Source organism: Mesoplodon bidens (genome assembly GCF_964165515.1).
Source record: "Mesoplodon bidens genome assembly, chromosome: 5".
Lineage (NCBI taxonomy): Eukaryota > Metazoa > Chordata > Mammalia > Artiodactyla > Ziphiidae > Mesoplodon > Mesoplodon bidens.
Window position 1 is genome coordinate 100,745,918 of NC_138161.1, and position 19,231 is coordinate 100,765,148.

Sequence of the window (19,231 nt, forward strand, 5' to 3'; positions counted from 1 at the left end):
GCATGGGCTCTAGGCGCATGGGCTTCAGTAGTTGTGGCATGCAGGCTCAGTAGTTGTGGCGCACAGGCTTAGTTGCTCTGCGGCATGTGGGATCTTCCCGGACCAGGGCTCGAACCTGTGTCCCCTGCATTGGCTGGCAGATTCTTAACCCCTGTGCCACCAGGGAAGTCCCTGGTTGATCTTTTTAATTTGACCATTCTAATAGGTGTATAGTGGTATCTCATTGTGGTCTTAATTTATATTTCCCTCCTGACAAATAATATTAAACATCTTTTCATTAAAATATATTAGCATAGGAGTTATGTTTGCCATCCATATATCCTCTTTGTTGAAAATATCAATTTTTTTTGCCGATTTTCCCCCTATTTTTAAAAATTGTGTTTGTTTTCTTGTTCTGAGAGTTTTTTAATATATGTTTTTTATCAGATTACGTAAGTTTAGCAAATGTTTTCTCCCAGTCTGTAGTTTGTCTTTTCATTCTCCTAACAAGGTGTTCTGAATAGCAGAAGTTTTAAATTTTGATCAAGTCTAATTTATTAGTTTTGTTTTATGGATGTTGCTTCTGGTGCCGTATCTAAGAAATCTTGACCTGACCCAAGGTCACAAAGATATTCTCTTGTATTTCTGTGAGAACTTTTATGGTTTTAGGTTTTACATTTAGATCTGTGATTCATTTTGAAGACAATTTTGCGTGTGGTACAAGGTTTAGATGCAAGTTCTTTCTTTTTTTGCGTATAGATATCTAACTCTTACAGCACCATTTGACAAAAAGACTGTCCTTTCTCTACTGAGTTGTCTTTGTACTTTGTCAAAGATGCATCATCTGCGTATATGTGGGTCTGCTTCTGAACTGTATTCTATGCCACTGGTCTGTTTGTCTTGATGCCAGTACCACACTGCCTTGATTACTGTAGCTTTATAATGAGTATGAAAATCACATTATGTTAGCTCTTCCATGTTCTTGTTCTTTTTCAAAATTACATTGTCTTTTGTAGTTTTGGGGTTTCTTTTTTTTTTTTGCATTTCAATATGAATTTTGAGTTATCTTGTTAATTTCTACAAAAGCCTGCCTGGATTTTGATTAGGATTGTGTTCAGTGTTTAGTCAATTTAAGAATAGACATCTTAACAATACTGAGTTTTGTGACCCATGAAAAGGTATACTATTCCATTTATTTAGGTTTTCTTTAATTTTTCTCAGTAATATTTTATAGTTTTCAGTGTAGTTTTCTGAGTGATAAGGATTCAATGTAATGTTTCTCTACTATTGTACAATTTAAAATTCTTGATAAAGTAAAATAACACTTGCCTCCCACTTACCTTGCTTTTGTATACTGCCATAAGGAAAACTGATGTCAACCTGACATTTTTTAACTTTCCCAAGGACTTAATCTTTTTTCCTAGAGGACAGAATACTTTTTTCCTTATATTTAAAGACTAATATTTTAACTCTAAGGTATTATTCAGAATTGACTATTTTGGGTCAGTTTTGCCATATATGTACTGTGGGCCTTTTCAAGTATGTGAATTCGAGTCTTTTTATTTAAAGAAGTTTTCTTGAACATAGATTTAAATACTTTTTCTGCTTCATTATTTTGTACTTCATCTTCAAAAACTCCATTTATTTGTATATTGTATCTTCTTTATCCTCTGTATTTATCACCTTTTTTTGTTCTCTTTTATTTCCTTCTTTATTTAATTTCATTTTCTTGGTTCTTTTCATTTACACTCTCTATTTCTCTTTATAGTGCTTTTGGTCATATCTGTTCTCCCTTTGGTGGCTTGTAATTCTGTCTTCATTTCTGAGATGACTTTTTTTTTCAGTTTTTGCCTGAGTTCAGTTAGCTGCTATTTCCTATCTTCCTGCTCTTTGTTCATTCCTTTTATGAGTTCTTAAATTTATGGTTTGTGATGTTCTTTCAAATCTGCAATTGTATGTTTAAATATATTTCATATATGTTGGGATATTGTTATAGTTTACTTCTATCTTGTGACTAGTTTTTATTTTGTTTTATTCTTGAGTGCCTTCATTTGCTGTTTTTATTGTCATTTTTTTATGTTGGGTTTTTCTGGACTAGCAATAATAGGTGACCTTGTTGGATGGTGGGGGAAAATTACATACTATTTTCCGCATTCAAGTACCTTCTTTATTTGCTACAACCAAGTGCAATTTTTTAAATAAATAGTGTGTTTTGGGGATAGCCTATCTTCTCAGTCTTTGACAGTCTCTTGTTTTATTAGGACCTTTATCTTGAGCCACTTTCTTCTTTACCACAAGGCTCCAAGGAATATCTCTCCATTCCCTTTTCTATGTTAAAAGCTGTATCTTACCAAGGCCTCCGATGCATAGTTTCCAGACCTCTTCCTTTGTTCTTCCTATTAGCCAGTGTGCTGATCCACCAGGTTGCAGATGTGGCCTCATTATTTCCTCACCCAGGGTGGATTTCCCCTTTCTTTTGGAGGTGAATTCCATTTGATATTATAGGTATTCTGTTCCTACTGAAACCTCGTCACACCCTCCTTTCCTCTACCCAGTTCTATCCTGACCTCTTTTTGGTTTTATGGGCTTTGGAGCCAACTTTGCTAATTTGGGATGTTTACTTTCCCACTTTTATATAAGTTGAAGTATGTAACATTTGTTGTCCTTCTGGTTTTCCCATTAGCCTGGGTTGGGTGATTCTTTTTGTTCTTTTCTACATACACGGATCTTATTGGGAGATGTGTGAAGCTATTAGGTCAGGGGTTGACAAACCATAGTCTGTAGACCAAATCCAGCTCCATTTGGCCTCTAGCTTGTGTGAGCTAAGAGTATTTTTTTTTTTAAAGGTTATAAAAAGAGAAGAAGACTATGTCGTACAAACCACATGTAGCCCACAAAGCCTAAAATATTTTCTCTCTAGCCCTTTACAGAGAATGTTTCTTGACCCCTGGATCAGGCTTTAGCCAACTATCATTATCTTACAGAAACCCTATAATAGTTTTTAAGGGGCTACAGAAAGAAGTTTTTATGACCAAATTCACAGGTGACTTTGGACTTGAATTTTAGGTCTACCTTTGCACTTCACAAACCGTGTCATTCTCCATTAGGACATCTTTGCATGTTATTCCTCTAACAAGCATTGTATAATTAGAAGCATCTTTGTGGAATGATAATGTTTTAACATAAATGTGCCATTTTGGTGGCAGCTGTTAACTACAATTAAAATATGTCATTATGTGTATCACAACATTCATAAGAAAGTATATCACCACTTAATTATGTTTACAGAAGTAAACTTGCAATATGTGTTTCAAAGCAGTGAATACATGCCGCCAAAAGGAAAGTGGATACGGAAATTCTTTTTTACTTGCTGTCAATGCTGTAGTTGTTTAATACATATGTTAATTCTCCGTGGTTTTGTGTTTAGTTGAATAGCAGTTGTATTAGCAGATAGTACCTTGTCTCTGTGACGGCAGAGTGACATCTCATTTTGGCCACACGCCCTGGGAAGGGTGTGTGTGCATTTGTGTGAGTGTGTGCGTGTTTGTTGTTCTCATAAACCTTAGAACTGAGAGACTTTCTAGACCATCTTTCTGTCTTCAGGCCAGGTCATATTTAACCCATGTAAGCATCAAAATACCCTCTGTTTGAGCTTTCCATATTAAGAGTTCCTACAAGTCCCCTAGGTAACTCATTTAAGCTTTTCTTAACTAACTGTCAGGAAAGCATTCTAGTTGAAGAAGAAATATTTTTTAAAGATTTTATTTTCCTCTGTAATTAACTGGACAAATCACTAGTCGTTGATTAAAGTGCTTACTGTGTGTCAGACAAGAAAAGGGAAGGAAGGACATGCTAGTAAGAGAACAGCACGAGCCGAGGTACTTTGGAGAAGCTGGGGAAGCTCAGGGCCCATTTAAAGAACAGCAAGTGTTCTGGTTTGAATGTAACTATGATGTAGTCTTGAAAGTTTGTGGCTTTGAAATTCTTTGTTAATCTATTGGGACAATATGTAGTCTGTTTTTTTGCTTCAGGATCGTAAGCAATAAATTATTGCTGTGTGGATTTAAACATTACTAAGGGCCAAATGTGCTAAGTGAAAACCATAGGCAGATCTTCAAGTCTTTCATCATGCTTATTATTCAGTAAATATTTTCATTTAAATTTTTTTATAGTGAATATAATTTCAATTTCTTCATATATGCATCCTATAGCTTCTAGGTATTTTCAGAATCTGGTGCTGTCATATACGTGGGTGCTTGTTCTATTCAAAATATATTTGGCTGTACTTGAGCAAGGGCATAAAATCAAAAATGCTGTACTTGGCAGTGTTTTGAAAATTGAATGCCTGTTCTTTGTATGTATCCTTGAGGTTTTTAACATTGTGACAGTTCTACCATAATAATTTTTAAAAATACCTATTGTTGAGCATCATTTTTTCCAAGTTGTCATGGAAATCATGAAAATTATTTTTCATGACAGTTAACAAACTGTATTTCAGTTATTATTTCCAAATAGCATGGACGGAATGATGGCTGAGCATGTAACATGTATTTCATCCTTTTCAAACCCTTGCTCACAAAGTGCCTCTTGCCATTAGTGTTCTTTCTTTTTTGTTGCCTGTAAACTTTGCCTTCCTTTCCTGAGTCACTTTTTGGTTATATAATAATCACTATATGTTTATACTTTTTATTTATTCAGAATACTATGCAATATTGAATACTGTAGCTTTCTATTTAACTCACTAAAAATAACTTATTAAAGATATATCAGGAAAAGCCTGATGAGGAGTGGTTACCTTATTTGGAATTTACCTGACTATTAACAAGAATTTAATATCTTGTTAACTTCTAAAATTTCCAAATAATACTTACTTTTTAAAAATTTCTTTTTCCCTTTCAGACTTTTGAAGATTTTAAAAATGACAAGCAAGCTGTAGAATATCAACAACGTATTGTGGATATTTTGTTGAAAGTAAGTATTCAAAGAATATATGTCTTTGTATTGATGTTTATATAAAGAAAACTGAATTATTTGATAGCAAGTTCTAAAATAATCTTGTTTAATAAAGTAATATGTTGCAATCATTTAAAAATTTTATTATGATGTCTTAGTACTTTATTCAGCTTTTGAAGACAAAGCATTCGTTCAAAAAATATAATGTGTCTCAGCTACAGAGTGCTACTCTTGAGAAATGCATATTGTGATAATTCCTATATTAGTATGATTACATTCAGTAATGGAGACTAACTTCAGAATGCTTTGAGAACTAATTAATGTGAAGAGTCTCCTTCTGGGGCTTCCCTGGTGGCGCTGTGGTTGAGAGCCCACCTGCCGATGCAGGGGACACAGGTTCGTGCCCTGGTCCGGGAAGATCCCACATGCTGTGGAGCAGCTGGGCCCGTGAGCCATGGCCGCTGAGCCTGTTCATCCGGAGCCTGTGTTCCGCAACAGGAGAGGCCACAACAGTGAGAGGCCCGTGTACCGCCAAAAAAAAAAAAAAAGGGTCTCCTTCTGTCTCATACCAACACCACTGTGTTGCTACGGTAGTGCCATACATAGTTTTGCCATGGAACTGAGATGATGGTGACACTTAAGAATGATTTGAGGCACACAGAGATGATCATCCCAATCTAAATCTAACTAGATTCAGTTGAAAGCTATTTTGAGATTCATACTGTTGCTAGTGAATGATTCCTTTTCTGTCCATCTGCACAGCTTCAGCCACGCCAGTTTCTTCTTGTAGTTGAAAGCTTAGAATTTTCGTCCTGTTCACTTGGCCATAAAATGGAGATTTCATCCTCTTAGTAACTTTTAGATTATTTTGGACAAGAGACTAAAATTAAAATATTCTCTAGTTGTGTATAACATTAATGCATTAATTACATTTATAATAGTTCTTCATAATTTTCAAAGCTCATTTATATACATGATCTCATTTGAGCTATTTACTGACCTTGTAAGATAGGCAGTGATGAATAAGAAAATAGAATTGCTAAGCTCCCAAATAATACCAGTTTGATCCAGGTGGCTAGTATGGAGAATTTTCACCTAGATTTCCAAAATACCTTCCCAAATGGTCTTATTCTTGTCCTTTTTTTTTTTTTTTTGGTGGTGCGCGGACCTCTCACTGTTGTGGCCTCTCCCGTTGTGGGGCACAGGCTCTGGACGTGCAGGCTCATTGGCCATGGCTCATGGGCCTACCCGCTCCACGGCATGTGGGATCTTCCCGGACCGGGGCACGAACCCGTGTCCCCTGCATCAGCAGGCGGACTCTCAACCACTGTGCCACCAGGGAAGCCCCTCTTGTCCTTCTTTAATTCATGATCTTACTTCTCTTCTACCTAATATTCTTCTATGGCTCCCCCTTGGCTCAGTTGAAATTAAGTTCTGCTGTGAGAGGAAGTTCAAAATAATAATAGCTTGTTATGGAAATTTAGTTTTCTCCTGTAAGTCTGGAGGGTAGGCAACCTGATCTAGTAGAGTAGCTTCACAAACTTATCAGTGATGTACAATCCTTCTGTCTTACTGCTGTTATTCTTAGTATGTGGTTTGTGTCTTTTGGCCCAAAATGGCTGCTGAGGCTCCAGCCATCACCTCTGCATTCTAGCCAGCCTGAATGCAGAAAGAGATGAAGAAGAAAGTGTTCTTTCTTTCAGAAAATTTTTTAGAAGTTGTGTACTGCAATTCTGCTTATATCATGTTGATCAGAACTTAGATATATGGCCCCTTAGATGCTAAGAGAGACTGAGAAATGTACTCTATTTTGTGGGTGGCCATGTGTTTAGCTAAAAATGAGGAGTTCTGTTTCTAAATTAGAAGGAAGGAACAGATGTTGGAGCACAACTATTAGTTTCTGCCATACCCATCTAAACTGTTTAACACGACATCCAAGATGCTTCTATATTTTCTGGTCCCTGACTACTTCTCTATAACTGCTCCCCTCTCTGACCCTCCTTACCACTCCCCCCCGCACCATTCTGTATTATGAACTCCTCAACAGTTTTGTTTGTTTTTGTTATTTTGTTTTTTGTTTGTTTTGGCCACACTGCACAGCTTGCAAGATCTCAGTTCCCCAACCAGGGATTGAACCTGGGCCATGGCAGTGAAAGCCCAGAATCCTAACCACTAGGCCACCAGGGGACTCCCTTCTCAACAGTTTTAAATTGTTGGAATTCAGTGAACTTTCTCTGTCACCTTTACAGCTTGTGTTCTTTGTGTGAGTTTTCTTTTATCCCACCATGCCTTTTCTTTCCCTTTCCCTACCTGGCAAATTCCTAGCCATTTTCTAAGACATAACTCAAATACTATCCATGAGAAACTTTTAGAACCCTCTCTCACACTTCCAGTTTGATTATTTGCCTCTTCTCTGTGTTCATGTAACACTTCATGCTACACTTGGCACACTATAGTAATCGTTTACATGTATATTTTCCTACCTGGAATGAATTTCCTGTAGGTAGCAACTGTAAGGATTTTTTTTTTTTTTTTTTTGGTCATTGTTTTAACATGCCCAGAAACAGAAACATGTCCAGCACGATGCCTGCAACCTGGTAGATGTTCAAGAAATGTTTGCAAGTTGATTGAGTTAGAATTCGAATTTAAAACTGTACTAAGGGACTTCCCTGGTGGTGCAGTGGTTAAGAATCTACCTGCCAATGCAGGTGACACAGGTTCGAGCCCTGGTTTGGGAAGATCCCACATGCCACGGAGCAGCTAAGCCCGTGTGCCACAACTACTGAGCCTGTGCTCTAGAGCCCACGAGCCACAACTACGGAGCTCATGAGCCACAACTACTGAAGCCTGCACACCTAGAGCCCGTGTTTCGCAATAAGAGAAGGCACCGCGATGAGAAGCTGGCGCACAGCAACAAAGAGTAGCCCCCACTCGCCGCAACTAGAGAAAGCCCACACGCAGCAGCAAAGACGCAATGCAGCCAAAAATAAAAATAAATAAAAATAAATAAATTAAAAAAAATAAAACTGTACTAAGTTGGAAGAATGATCCAAATGAAGGAAATAAAGCTCCATGAAGTACTTAAACTCTTACTGTTGGTGAATTGTGCTCTTGTATATATATATATTTTAATTGAAGTAGAGTTGATTTACAATATTGTGTTAGTTTCAGGTGTACAGCAAAGTGATTCAGTTTTTTATATATATATATATTTTTTTCAGGTTATTTTCCATTATAGGTTATTATAAGATACTGAATATAGTTCTCTGTGCTATACAGTAAATTCTTATTGCTTATCTGTTTTATGTATAGTAGTTTGTATCCATTGATCTCATACTCCTGATTGACCCCCCCCACCCCCTTTTCCCATAGGTAACCGTAAGTTTGTTTTCTATATCTGTGAATCTCTTTCTGTTTTATGTATAGATTCATTTGTATTATTTTTTAGATTCCACATATAAGTAATATCATATAATATTTGTCTTTCTGAACTACTTCACTAAGTATAATATTCTCTAGTTCCATCAATGTTTGCTGCAAATGGCATTATTTCATTCTTTTTTATGGCCAAGTAATATTCCATTACATATATAAACCACATCTTCTAAAGCCATTTGTCTGTTGGTGGACACTTAGGTTGCTTCCATATCTTGGCTATTGTACACAGTGCTGCATCTTTAGTGAGGTGCATGTATCTTTTCAAATTAGAGTTTTCATCTTTTCCAGATACATGTCCAGGAGTGGGATTGCTGGCTCATATGGTAGCTCTATTTTTAGTTTTTTTAAGGAAACTCCATACTGTTTTCCATAGTGGCTGCATCTTGTATATTGTTTTGATAGTATTTACCTAGGGTCAATGAAGAATGAACTTTTGAGATTATTTTCTCATTTCTGGTGATAGAGTTGTACTCATTTGTTAAAGTGTTTTTCTGAGGGAGCATAGGCAAGGACCAGAGAACAGGTGAGTGAGCATCAAACCTCAGGCATTATCATGGGTGCTGAATGGCTGCAGATACAGTGGGGGAAAGCTGTTAATTTGTGACTTTTTGTAAGATTGCTCAGAAAATTTTGTAAGTATGGTCTCTGAAATCGGTCAGAGAGGAAATGAAAAGAAACTAAAATTTCTAGGATGATAACTTGCTGAGGTGGCAAGGGAATGGGCTGTGAGTTAGAACTGTTTCCTTTGAAGGTGTTTCTTCTAGGATCAGATAGTTAAAATTACACTTCAGAGCAAAAGGAAGAGCTAAAAGCAGAGAAGGGCACTAGTTGGGCCCTGAGAGTTGAGTCCTAGGAAAGGACCTGCACACTGAAAGGGAGTGATGACTGGGTATTTTAAAGCTATAGAAAGCTCTTTGAATATTATAAATTGGAATTTAGATACACACACAGATTACAACTTGAAATATCCTCATACTCTAGTAATGATTAATTATGCACTTGAGCAAGCTGTGACTGCTGGATTAAAAGCAGGCATGGTGAAAAAAGAAAGGGACATAGTGCTTAGCAAAGTAAGAAAAGGTAGGCTAAAAGCTCGGCCCCAAGGGAATGTTTTATAGGAGAAATCTTATACTTTATCTTTGAACGGAAAATGAAAGGAGGGAACTTAGGACTTTTCTCTAGATGAGATGGGGTACTATTCCCTAATTTGTTTTAGAGTTGCCTCCATAAATTCATCTAGTCCAAAACAATACCTGGTCTTCCCATACTTCTGCATTCTCCCTCTTTGTTAATGGCATCATTCTCCTCCTTGCCTGTCAGGCTCAAGACCTGCCATTTTTCATTCCTCCTTTAGCCACATGTTTCCACACATGTGAATACTTGCCCTGTCTCCTCTCTCTCTGCAGTGACTTTTGCATCTGTTTCTCCTTCCCTGTTCATTATCACTGCATTGTTCTGAACCCCTCTGTCTCTCCCTTGGACCCCTGAAATCACATGCATCTTGGTCTCTCTACCTTTTATCTCTTGCTTCTGTTATTTAATCCTAAACACTGCTGATGGGGTAATTTTCTCAAGCACTGTGCTGATCATGATCAGCTCTCCTCACTGCCCCTTTAGAAACTCCTCTGCTTTTGGTGGAATTCTACATTCCTTAGAATGACATTGGAGGCCTAATCTTTCCTTTCGATCTAATTTCTCCTTCCTCATGCATGCTGCTGCATTCTAATGAAGCACACAGTTTCTCCAGACAAACTTGTATTTTCCTGTGTTCATGCTTTTGCCCCTACTCTTCTCTCTGCCTGGACTGCTCTTTCTCCTGACATTTCCCCCTGTCATGGGTTCCACATGGGCTTTAAAGCTTAGTTTAAAAGCTAGTTTTCTCTTTTTTTTTTTTCAAATTTCTCCTCTAACCAGTTGAACTAAATTTCTCTCACTGTGCTTCCATAGTCATTTGTTCCTTTATAATAGTGCTGATTGATCACATTATGCTTTTTAGTTAAGATTTGTTTACCTGTCTCACCTTGCTTTCTGGTTCATAATTCCCTTGAAGGCTTCTACCATAGCATCTTACTCATAGTAGTAGGTACTCAGGAGATGAGAGGTCACTTAAATCAGAGGACTGATTATGACTTGATAACTGTGTGTGGTTGCAAAGAGCCTGTTATATGAAACCATCTGTTCAAGAAACTGCTTATAGACAAGGCAGAAGCCATTCACTTCATGTTTTCGTGGGCTGGCTGAGTTCTTTTCTGGGATACCTTCCCTCTCAAGTTATCTTACTTTTCAACCCCAGAGCAACTCCCTTCTTCCTGTGTTGGTGGACAAATTTTTAATAAGGTTACTTTAATTTAAATTAACTTTAGATTCTCTTTTAAGAATTCAAGAGGGAAACATGATTAATATTTCTTTGAAATCCACCTCTCTAACAATTCAGTTCTTATCCAACTTGTGCCTAAAATTATGCCAAAAATTACTAAAATGCTTTCAGGGTGTGCAAGTAGTTGTATTTAAATGGTATTGAACTCAATTGTTACATAGCCAATAAAAGAATCTTCGAGTCTTTAGTACTGAGGCTTCCCCCAGCTTCTAATTATTTATTTTTCTGTGTCAAACCAGATGGCATATTGAATAAATGGTCTCTTTTGTTTATCAGGTTATGGTGGAGAATTCAGATTTTACTCCCTCACAAGTAGGGTGTCTCTTTACCTTCCTTGCCCGGCAGCTTGCAAAGCCTGACAATACCTTGTTTGTAAACAGAACCCTTTTTGATCAGGTGAGCGTCTTTAACCATTAGAACTAGAATTGTTTTTATTTACTGTTCATAGAAAAATTCACTGGATTACATGGTTTCTTAATCTAATAGCCTATTGGGTAAGTGCCTTACCAGGTAGAAGCTCTTTCACCTTTCAGTTTGGATCTAAATTAGTTTTTTTTTTTTTAATGTTGTGTTTGGGTAGTATGACTGCCTAGTAACTTGGTATCATGGGAGTATGGTTTGTGGAGATTTGTTTATATAAATATAGATTCTGTTCTCCCAATTATTCTGTTGCTCTAAACTGCCCAGAATTCTTGGCTTAAGAATTTTCCAATTTAATAATCACCCATCTCACTGGTAGTAAGACTATGCTGTTGAGCATCTGGAGGAGAGATTACTTTTAGAAAATCTGAATTTACTTACAAATGACTTTAACTGTGAAGGTATTTCCTAATCCCGGTTAAATATCTCCACAAAGCCACAGGTGGCGAAGAAAATACTTTTTATCTGGAGAAAGTTGCTAATAATGACCAGCGTTTATTGAGCACTTCATAGTGCCATGCTCTGTTCCAAAGTTTTATATGTATGTATTAACTCCATACTCCCAGTAGCTCTGAAATTGGTATAGTTATTACTCCCATTTTTCAGATGGGGAAACTAAAACCTGGCGAGGTTAAGTCACTCATCCAAGGTCATACTTAATAAGTGTTATTATTAGCAATAAATATTGTTGTTAAGTGTTAATAAGGTTAGGATTCAAATTCAAGTGGCCTGACTCCAAAGTCCATGCTTTGTGTGGTCCACGGTGTTGAGGATCTTAAAGTTAGGGTATATAGATGATGCTGGCTTCCAGTCATGTTTCTAAACAGCAAAGAAATGTGTATAAGGTATATATTAAATTGTTAGCATACCTGAAGCCTGCTGTGTCATCTACTATGCCAATCAGTTGGGAAGATACCATATACCTGTGGTGTTTGTTGAGCTGAGTGTGAATGAATTGGTGATATAGAAAGGGTAGTAATGGTTTTCATTATGACAGTGGTGTGGCATGCATGCTGGTATCCAATAAAAAAAAAAACCTTTTCTTTGACCAGGTCCTTGAATTCCTCTGTAGTCCTGATGATGACTCCCGACACTCAGAAAGACAGCAGGTATGAACTACTGGAACTCATCTTGCTAAAGAATGGGAAAGAAGGCATAGTAAGCCAGAAAGAACCTTTCTGTACTAGACCTCACTAGACATAAGGGGAAAATGACTTGTGCCAAACCGTAATACTAAGCTAGACAGTGGCAACCAGAAAATAGTGTGGATGGTTGTTAGTTTGAGCCTCAATCAAACTAAATTCCTAGGCAGACTGGACCTGTCTTGCATTCAACATGACATCAAAGAGAATATAAACTTTATCCTTCTCCTTCATGAGCAACAGTTGGCACCTGTTGTATGCTGCTTTCCACCAGTGTCATTAAGCTGGTAACCACTTCCAGTTGCTATGGCCATGAACCAGAAAGCCTTCAGGATCCTGGGTATTGGAACACTGAGCTTTCGGGAGTGCCACTACACTAGTACTCAACATTTCTGGAGACTAGAATCCATCTGTCTCTCCACTAATCACTGTGAGAAAGAAATTGATTACCACTTCTTTCTACATAGCCACTTTCTTGAGGGTCCTTTCTAGGAGTAGGATTTCTTAAAAGCTTACCCATTGTAATTGTGAGCACTAAGAGAGGCAGTCTATTTAAAATTGATAGCAAGACTTTGTCAGCTAAGTAAGCTACAAAAATTAAGTGCTTCGAGAGCTATGCTGATTTTTTATGGTCATATATGCCAGGCCAGAGGTTGAGACTCAGATAAAGAATATAGGATCACAACAGCGAATGCTTTCTCTGCACAGCTGTGGCCCTGTGACTGCTGCAGACTGTCTTAGGGAAGAGAACAGCTGCTAAAATTTTGATTGTCTCTTAAATTATACTGAATACAAATAGTAGTGTGGATCCCTCATTTTGCCCCTATTTCTCTATTGGCAGGAAAAGTGAAACATGTTATGCATGGTGCTGCTATATAAAATGATAAAAACTTCTTATGTAAATTACTAAATAAAACAAAAATAAAAACCAAACCTAAATGTAAAAGCCAAACCTTTAAAAGTAATCATAATGTAGTAATCTATTTTTGGGAATCCCCTTTGGGATTATCTGGGGTTTTTTCCCCAACTCATTTTAGAAAATAGAAAGAAAACTGATGAAGTAAATTGCTCAAGGTCATAAATGAGATTAGAACTCAATTCCTTCCCTTCTAATCCAGCACTCTTTCTCTTGTACTGTTTGTCATATATCAAAATTTGTTTATGCAATATATTTGAATATTTTCCAGTGGTATGCTGAAAAAGTTTAACAACTGGTTCACACTGATATGAACGTTGGTTGATGTTTTCATTTATTAAAGTGAATAAGATGAAAGTGCAACAGTGAAAGCATGTCAACTTCATTCATCAGCGTTGTGACTTCTTTGCTGAATCGGATAACAGTTTTTGAATACTGGAAAATAATTCCTTAATTTTTTTGTGCTATTTATAGTGTAATGTCTCTGACATGCACACTTTTAAGTTTGACTATCTTTTTAACATTATCTCCATCACTTTCTTAACCAGAAATTGGCACGCTTTTTCTGTAAAGGACCAGAGAGTAAATATTTTAGGCTTTATGGGTCACATATAGTCTCTGTCACATATTCTTCTTTGTTTGTTTGTTTTATAACCCTTTGAACATGTAACAAGCCCTGATTTACAGCATTTGCCAGTTTCCATGGTGTAAGTATTCCCACCATGGCTGACTTCAGTCTACCAGCATGATGTCACCCGGCACATGGAATTGGGGAGAGATGCACCATACCACACACATATGTAATATTTCCACCATACAGATACGGCTACAGTAACTAACCTTGAGAGCATACACAGTAAAATGTAGTAAAATAATTAGGAAGTGGTGAGTGTGGGTATTGATTACCTTCACTTTTAATTTAATTTATTTAATTGTAGGTTTATATAATTTGATTTTTAACAATGCCTGTATTTAACCACCGGCTTACAAAATTCCTGAAAAGTTAAGTCAGTTTCAGCTCAGTAAGTTGGTTCAGAATGGCTCCAGCAATGGCAGTTGATTATGTTATTCCACACTGAGGGCTTCTAGCAGGTGGGTTCACGCTATCATTGCTCTATGTAGCAGTACATTATAATACTCAAAATGGATTAAGTTAGAGTTCTGAAGTGTAAAGGTAGCATAGGTTTTATTTCTTTTCTGCCTTTTAACAAAATTTGACTTGAAAGTAATCAATTTCCTGTGTTAGAAAAATACTTTGTTAAATGGTTTCCTGGAGTTCTGAGAAAGGGCATGTTACTCTGGATCTTGAACTTAAATATAGGAGAGAGCTTTCTCATATTGCTCGTATAAGTGGAATTATACATTATGTGTCCTTTTGTGACTTATTTCACTTAGCATAATGTTTTTAAGGTTTATCGATGTGTGGCATGTGTCAGAATTTCATTCCTTTTTAAGGATGAATAATATTCCATTATATGTATATACCATATTTTGTTCATCCATTTATCCATTGATTGACATTAGGGTTGTTTCCACCTTTCAGCTCTTGTGAATAATGCTATACTGTGAGAAACCCCAAGTTTAGTTAGAAAAATTAACACGTGAACATGGATACTACCTGTGGGCAACAGATTTTAAAGAGCCATAAGTCATAAAGGCACCAGACAAAAATTCACTTATTGAAAGAATACATATGGACGTTATTAGCTTAGTGGAGGGTCAATTAGATATTCTAATAAGGCTTTGTTTGCAAACACTTTGGCATTCCTTCCATGTTTGAAAATAGAGCTGTTTTTCTTTTTGTAAGACTTAAATACAATATGATCAACATTATAATGGCAGTCTAATCCCTTGTATACATGAAAGCCAAACTGAAACATCAACACATAATAAGACAAAAGCAAAAAAGGTATGGTTTCTGTGGCTGAATGGACCCTTAAAGAGCTAATAAATAAAAGTAGATTCCAAAGTGTTTTTACTCATTTATTTTAAATGTTCAGGTCCTTTTAGAATTGCTGCAGGCTGGAGGCATAGTTCAATTTGAAGAGAGTCGGCTCATCCGTATGGCAGAAAAGGCAGAATTGTAAGTTGCTTTGAAGCCATGTATTAGTTCCCATAGAACTATTAAATCACATTTCTCTAACTTGAAGCCCAGTTTATTTATGCATTGCCATTTTTTTAAGAAAAGTTATGCACGTAACAACAAAAAAGACCTGGGTGCAAAAGTTTTTCCCTTGCAAGTCTAGAAATTAGTTAGATTTGCAGAAATTAATAGCAAGTAAGTTTGAAGTGCTTGTACATTTTAGTGTGAAAATGAAATAGCAGCCTTATGATTTATTATTGTAGTTTTTTTTACTTAAAATTTTCATGGTATTTCATAGATTTTTGACATATATATTATAAACAATGCAGAATTTAACATAGCAAATAAGATGCAATATGTTAGCACTACTATTTAGTTTGTTGAATATTTCATTTGACATATTTAACTCTGAATAGGGAAATTTCATATAATTGATTATATTGATATGTAATATATTAACTATTTTTTATGTGACACATTGTTGCTTTAACATTTATTTTGTACCCAGGTTTGAAATTTCTTATAAACGTAGTATTCAGCAGCATCTTAAACATATATTTAGAGGAATGGCAGGTACTATAACTTCATTTAACAATAGAAATCACATCTACTATATTCATTTTCCTTAATACTGACCTCTATGCCTGAGCAAATGCCTTGAAACAATAAGCTAATAACTACCTGCCTGTTTGGTACACTGAAGTTTTTCCTTTTATGTTCTAGCTATCAAATTTGTGAATTTATGTATGAACGAGAACACCAATATGACAAAATTATTGATTGCTACTTACGTGACCCACTAAGAGAGGTGAGTTAAGAGACAGCTTTACCCTTTTTTCTTACTCAGTCCCCCTCCTCCCCTTATCAAGGAGAAATAACTATTCAGTAGGTGTAACTATTCAGTAGAAATATTTGGACATATGTTTGCTGACTTAAAGTTTTGTTCATTGTTCAACAGGGTTTAATTGAGTGCCTACTATTAGCCAAGTATATATTCATAATTAAAGCAGATATATAGTTCCTGTAATTTTATAACTTATAGTTTAGTGATGGAGATGGACAGTAAGGAAACCAAATATTTAGTTACAAATTGTGATGAGCGCTAGAGAAACCGGGTGCAACATGAGAGGATAATGGGGAAACTGACTTATTCAGAGCAGCCAGGGAAGGAATCTTAGGTAAAATGACCTATACACTGAGTTTTGGAATTTGAGAAGAAGCCAGTCAAGCCAAGAGCCAATAGAAAAATGTTGCAGGATCAGGAACAGTATATGCAAAGATCTTGAGGTGAGAAAATTTTTTGACATGTTCAAGGAACTGAATAGAGATCGTATAAATGAAGCTTAGATCATTGTAAGTTGAGCATAATGGGCAAGGGCAAAAGTGATTTGAGATGAAATTGGGAATGTGGACAGAGACCACCAAAGCAAAAGAATGATATTCACTGTTAGGTTTATGAAATTGAGACTAACATTAATTGGAACAGATTTGCAACTTCTAAGAATCTACCCTAAACTTTAAACAATTACTCTTTCTCTTTTAAGTCAGTTGTCCATCAGTTAACTATCTCCAAATGGTTTTCCATCTCCAAATAACAGATATTTACCAAGACTGGTACAGTTAGTAGATAGTGACTAAATATTGCTTGAGTGAATGAATGAATGAATTATATTGTCTTGTGCTTTTCAGGAAGAAGTCTTTAACTACATTCACAATATCTTATCCATTCCTGGACACAGTGCAGAGGAGAAGCAGTCTGTATGGCAGAAGGCAATGGATCATATTGAGGTACTGATTCAACAGAATTTTTAAAACTTTCCCATTTGTATGGATATCTCCCAAATTAAGTTTTTCTAACTAAGCAGTTGGAGGTATTATATTATTAAATTGATTTGCTTGAGGGTTAACATCTTTTTCAGATAATTTATTCTACCTCACATTTGTATTTGTAAAATCCATGTCATATACAATTTATTATATCATGACTTCTGAAAATAACTCATGTTCAACCAGCTAGTTGACAAAATGGAATTTTAGTGGGTTTTTACAGTGTTCTTAGAAATTCTGAAAGTACTACTGATCTTTATCTCTACTACACGACGGAGCCATTCCCCCTAGTCACCTGATGGAATTTTAGAAACATTACTGCAATGAGTTGTTCTCTCTGATGTATTTCCCTTCTTTATGTAAGAGGATGATTATTCTGATTTTGTTTATGCATGCTGTTTTACAAGAATGCAAGAACTGACTTTGAAACTAAAAGTTCTTTTGCGGTACGCGGGCCTCTCACTGTTGTGGCCTCTCCCGTTGTGGAGCACAGGCTCCGGACGCACAGGCTCAGCGGCCATGGTTCACGGACCCAGCCGCTCCGCGGCATGTGGGATCCTCCCGGACCAGGGCACGAACCCGTGTCCCCTGCATCGACAGGCGGACTCTCAACCACTGCGCCACCAGGGAAGCCCTATCCGCCTGCCGATGCAGGGGACACGGGTTCGTGCCCCGGTCCGGGAGGATCCCACATGCCGCGGAGCGGCTGGGTCCGTGAACCATGGCCGCTGAGCCTGTGCGTCCGGAGCCTGTGCTCCGCAACGGGAGAGGCCACAACAGTGAGAGGCCCGCGTACAGCAAAAAAAACAAAACAAAACAAAACTTGCTTATAGATGCCTAAGTGGAGAGACGAATACGTGTGTGATGAACATGTGATCAGAATGCATTCTAAAAAGAGGCCCAAAAATCACTCCTCACTTTTAGTTTCTTTAGGTTCATAAATACAGTATTCCTCAGAAACCAACAGAGCTAGAGATTTGTTTTAATCTGTTCTGTATTATGGGTCACTAATTATTGAAAAAAAAGTTGTAATGAAGGATGTTGAGGTAATTCGAGTTTTGGAAATAACATTTATATCTACAGAGTTTCTCTTCTCCTTGTAGCAAGGATCAGGTAACTTCTGGTGATGGGTTTAGAGATGTAGTTAAAGATATGATTATGCAACATGTTTTAAAATTTTTGTACATATGAAAAATAATAAGAGCTCTGAAACTTTGAGAAAGCATTGCATGTAGTGTGAATACTTTTAGTTCCTGATAATTGTAACGTTTAGAAAGGTCAGAAATGTGAACAGCATATTATGTAAAACATCTGGTGTGAAAGGTGGTACAGTCAGTGGGCTGAAGTAATTTCCACACTTTCATCTATAGGATTGAGAACATATATATGTTATTTATTTAGTCTTATCGTATTCCTGCTAACAATAAGATCAATATATCTTGGTGAAATAACCCAAGAAAACCTTCCACTTTGAATTATATCCTTTTTTCCTCTAATCATTTTGTATTCTCTTTCCTTTCATCATCCCCTTTAAGTCTCCATAGTTACATTATGCCTCATTGTTCATTTCACTTCATCTGCATTATGCAGTGGTTTGAGCACATGGACTCCAGACATCCAGAAATGAAGCTGTGTCTCTCCACATAATGTGAAACATGATGAATTAATCAATGAACAAACAAATTATTCAGCAGAAAACTCATACTGGAGAAGCAAGAAGTATTGTTTCTGCACAGCAATTATTTCTGCTATTTTCCCCACATCTGCGCATTTTTTCACCTTGAACTTTTTAATACTTCTTAAGGCCACGTTAGAAATCTATAGACTCTTTTGAAGGACTTGTGTGGCTTTGGTAATGTAAATAAAATCAACGTTAAATACGTAGGGGGAAAGCCCTCATAATAAAGTTTTCAGACAGTCTACATAGTGTATAGATTAGTGGTTCCTAACACTTTGGGGGTTATAGACCTCTTTTGAGAATCTAGTGAAAGATTTGGACCTGTGCCTCATAGTATTGTGCATGTGCTCAGACGCATAATTTCGTTTGCTATTTCAGGGATCCACAGACTCCCTAAAAGCCATTCTTAGGTTGGGTC

The 19,231-nt window shown here is 36.7% G+C and overlaps 1 protein-coding gene across 4 annotated transcripts in view; it reads left to right on the forward strand.

The window, feature by feature from the left end:
- The window catches only part of VPS8 (VPS8 subunit of CORVET complex), a 299,498-nt gene that overhangs the window by 140,006 nt on the left and 140,261 nt on the right, over positions 1-19,231 (forward strand). For all 4 annotated transcript variants that reach the window (XM_081234582.1, XM_081234581.1, XM_081234583.1 and 1 more), the window contains 6 exons: positions 4,879-4,950; positions 11,024-11,143; positions 12,220-12,276; positions 15,226-15,308; positions 16,032-16,116; positions 16,998-17,096. In XM_081234582.1, the coding sequence (XP_081090708.1) occupies positions 4,879-4,950; positions 11,024-11,143; positions 12,220-12,276; positions 15,226-15,308; positions 16,032-16,116; positions 16,998-17,096 (516 nt within the window). The remainder of the gene's footprint in view (positions 1-4,878; positions 4,951-11,023; positions 11,144-12,219; positions 12,277-15,225; positions 15,309-16,031; positions 16,117-16,997; positions 17,097-19,231) is intronic.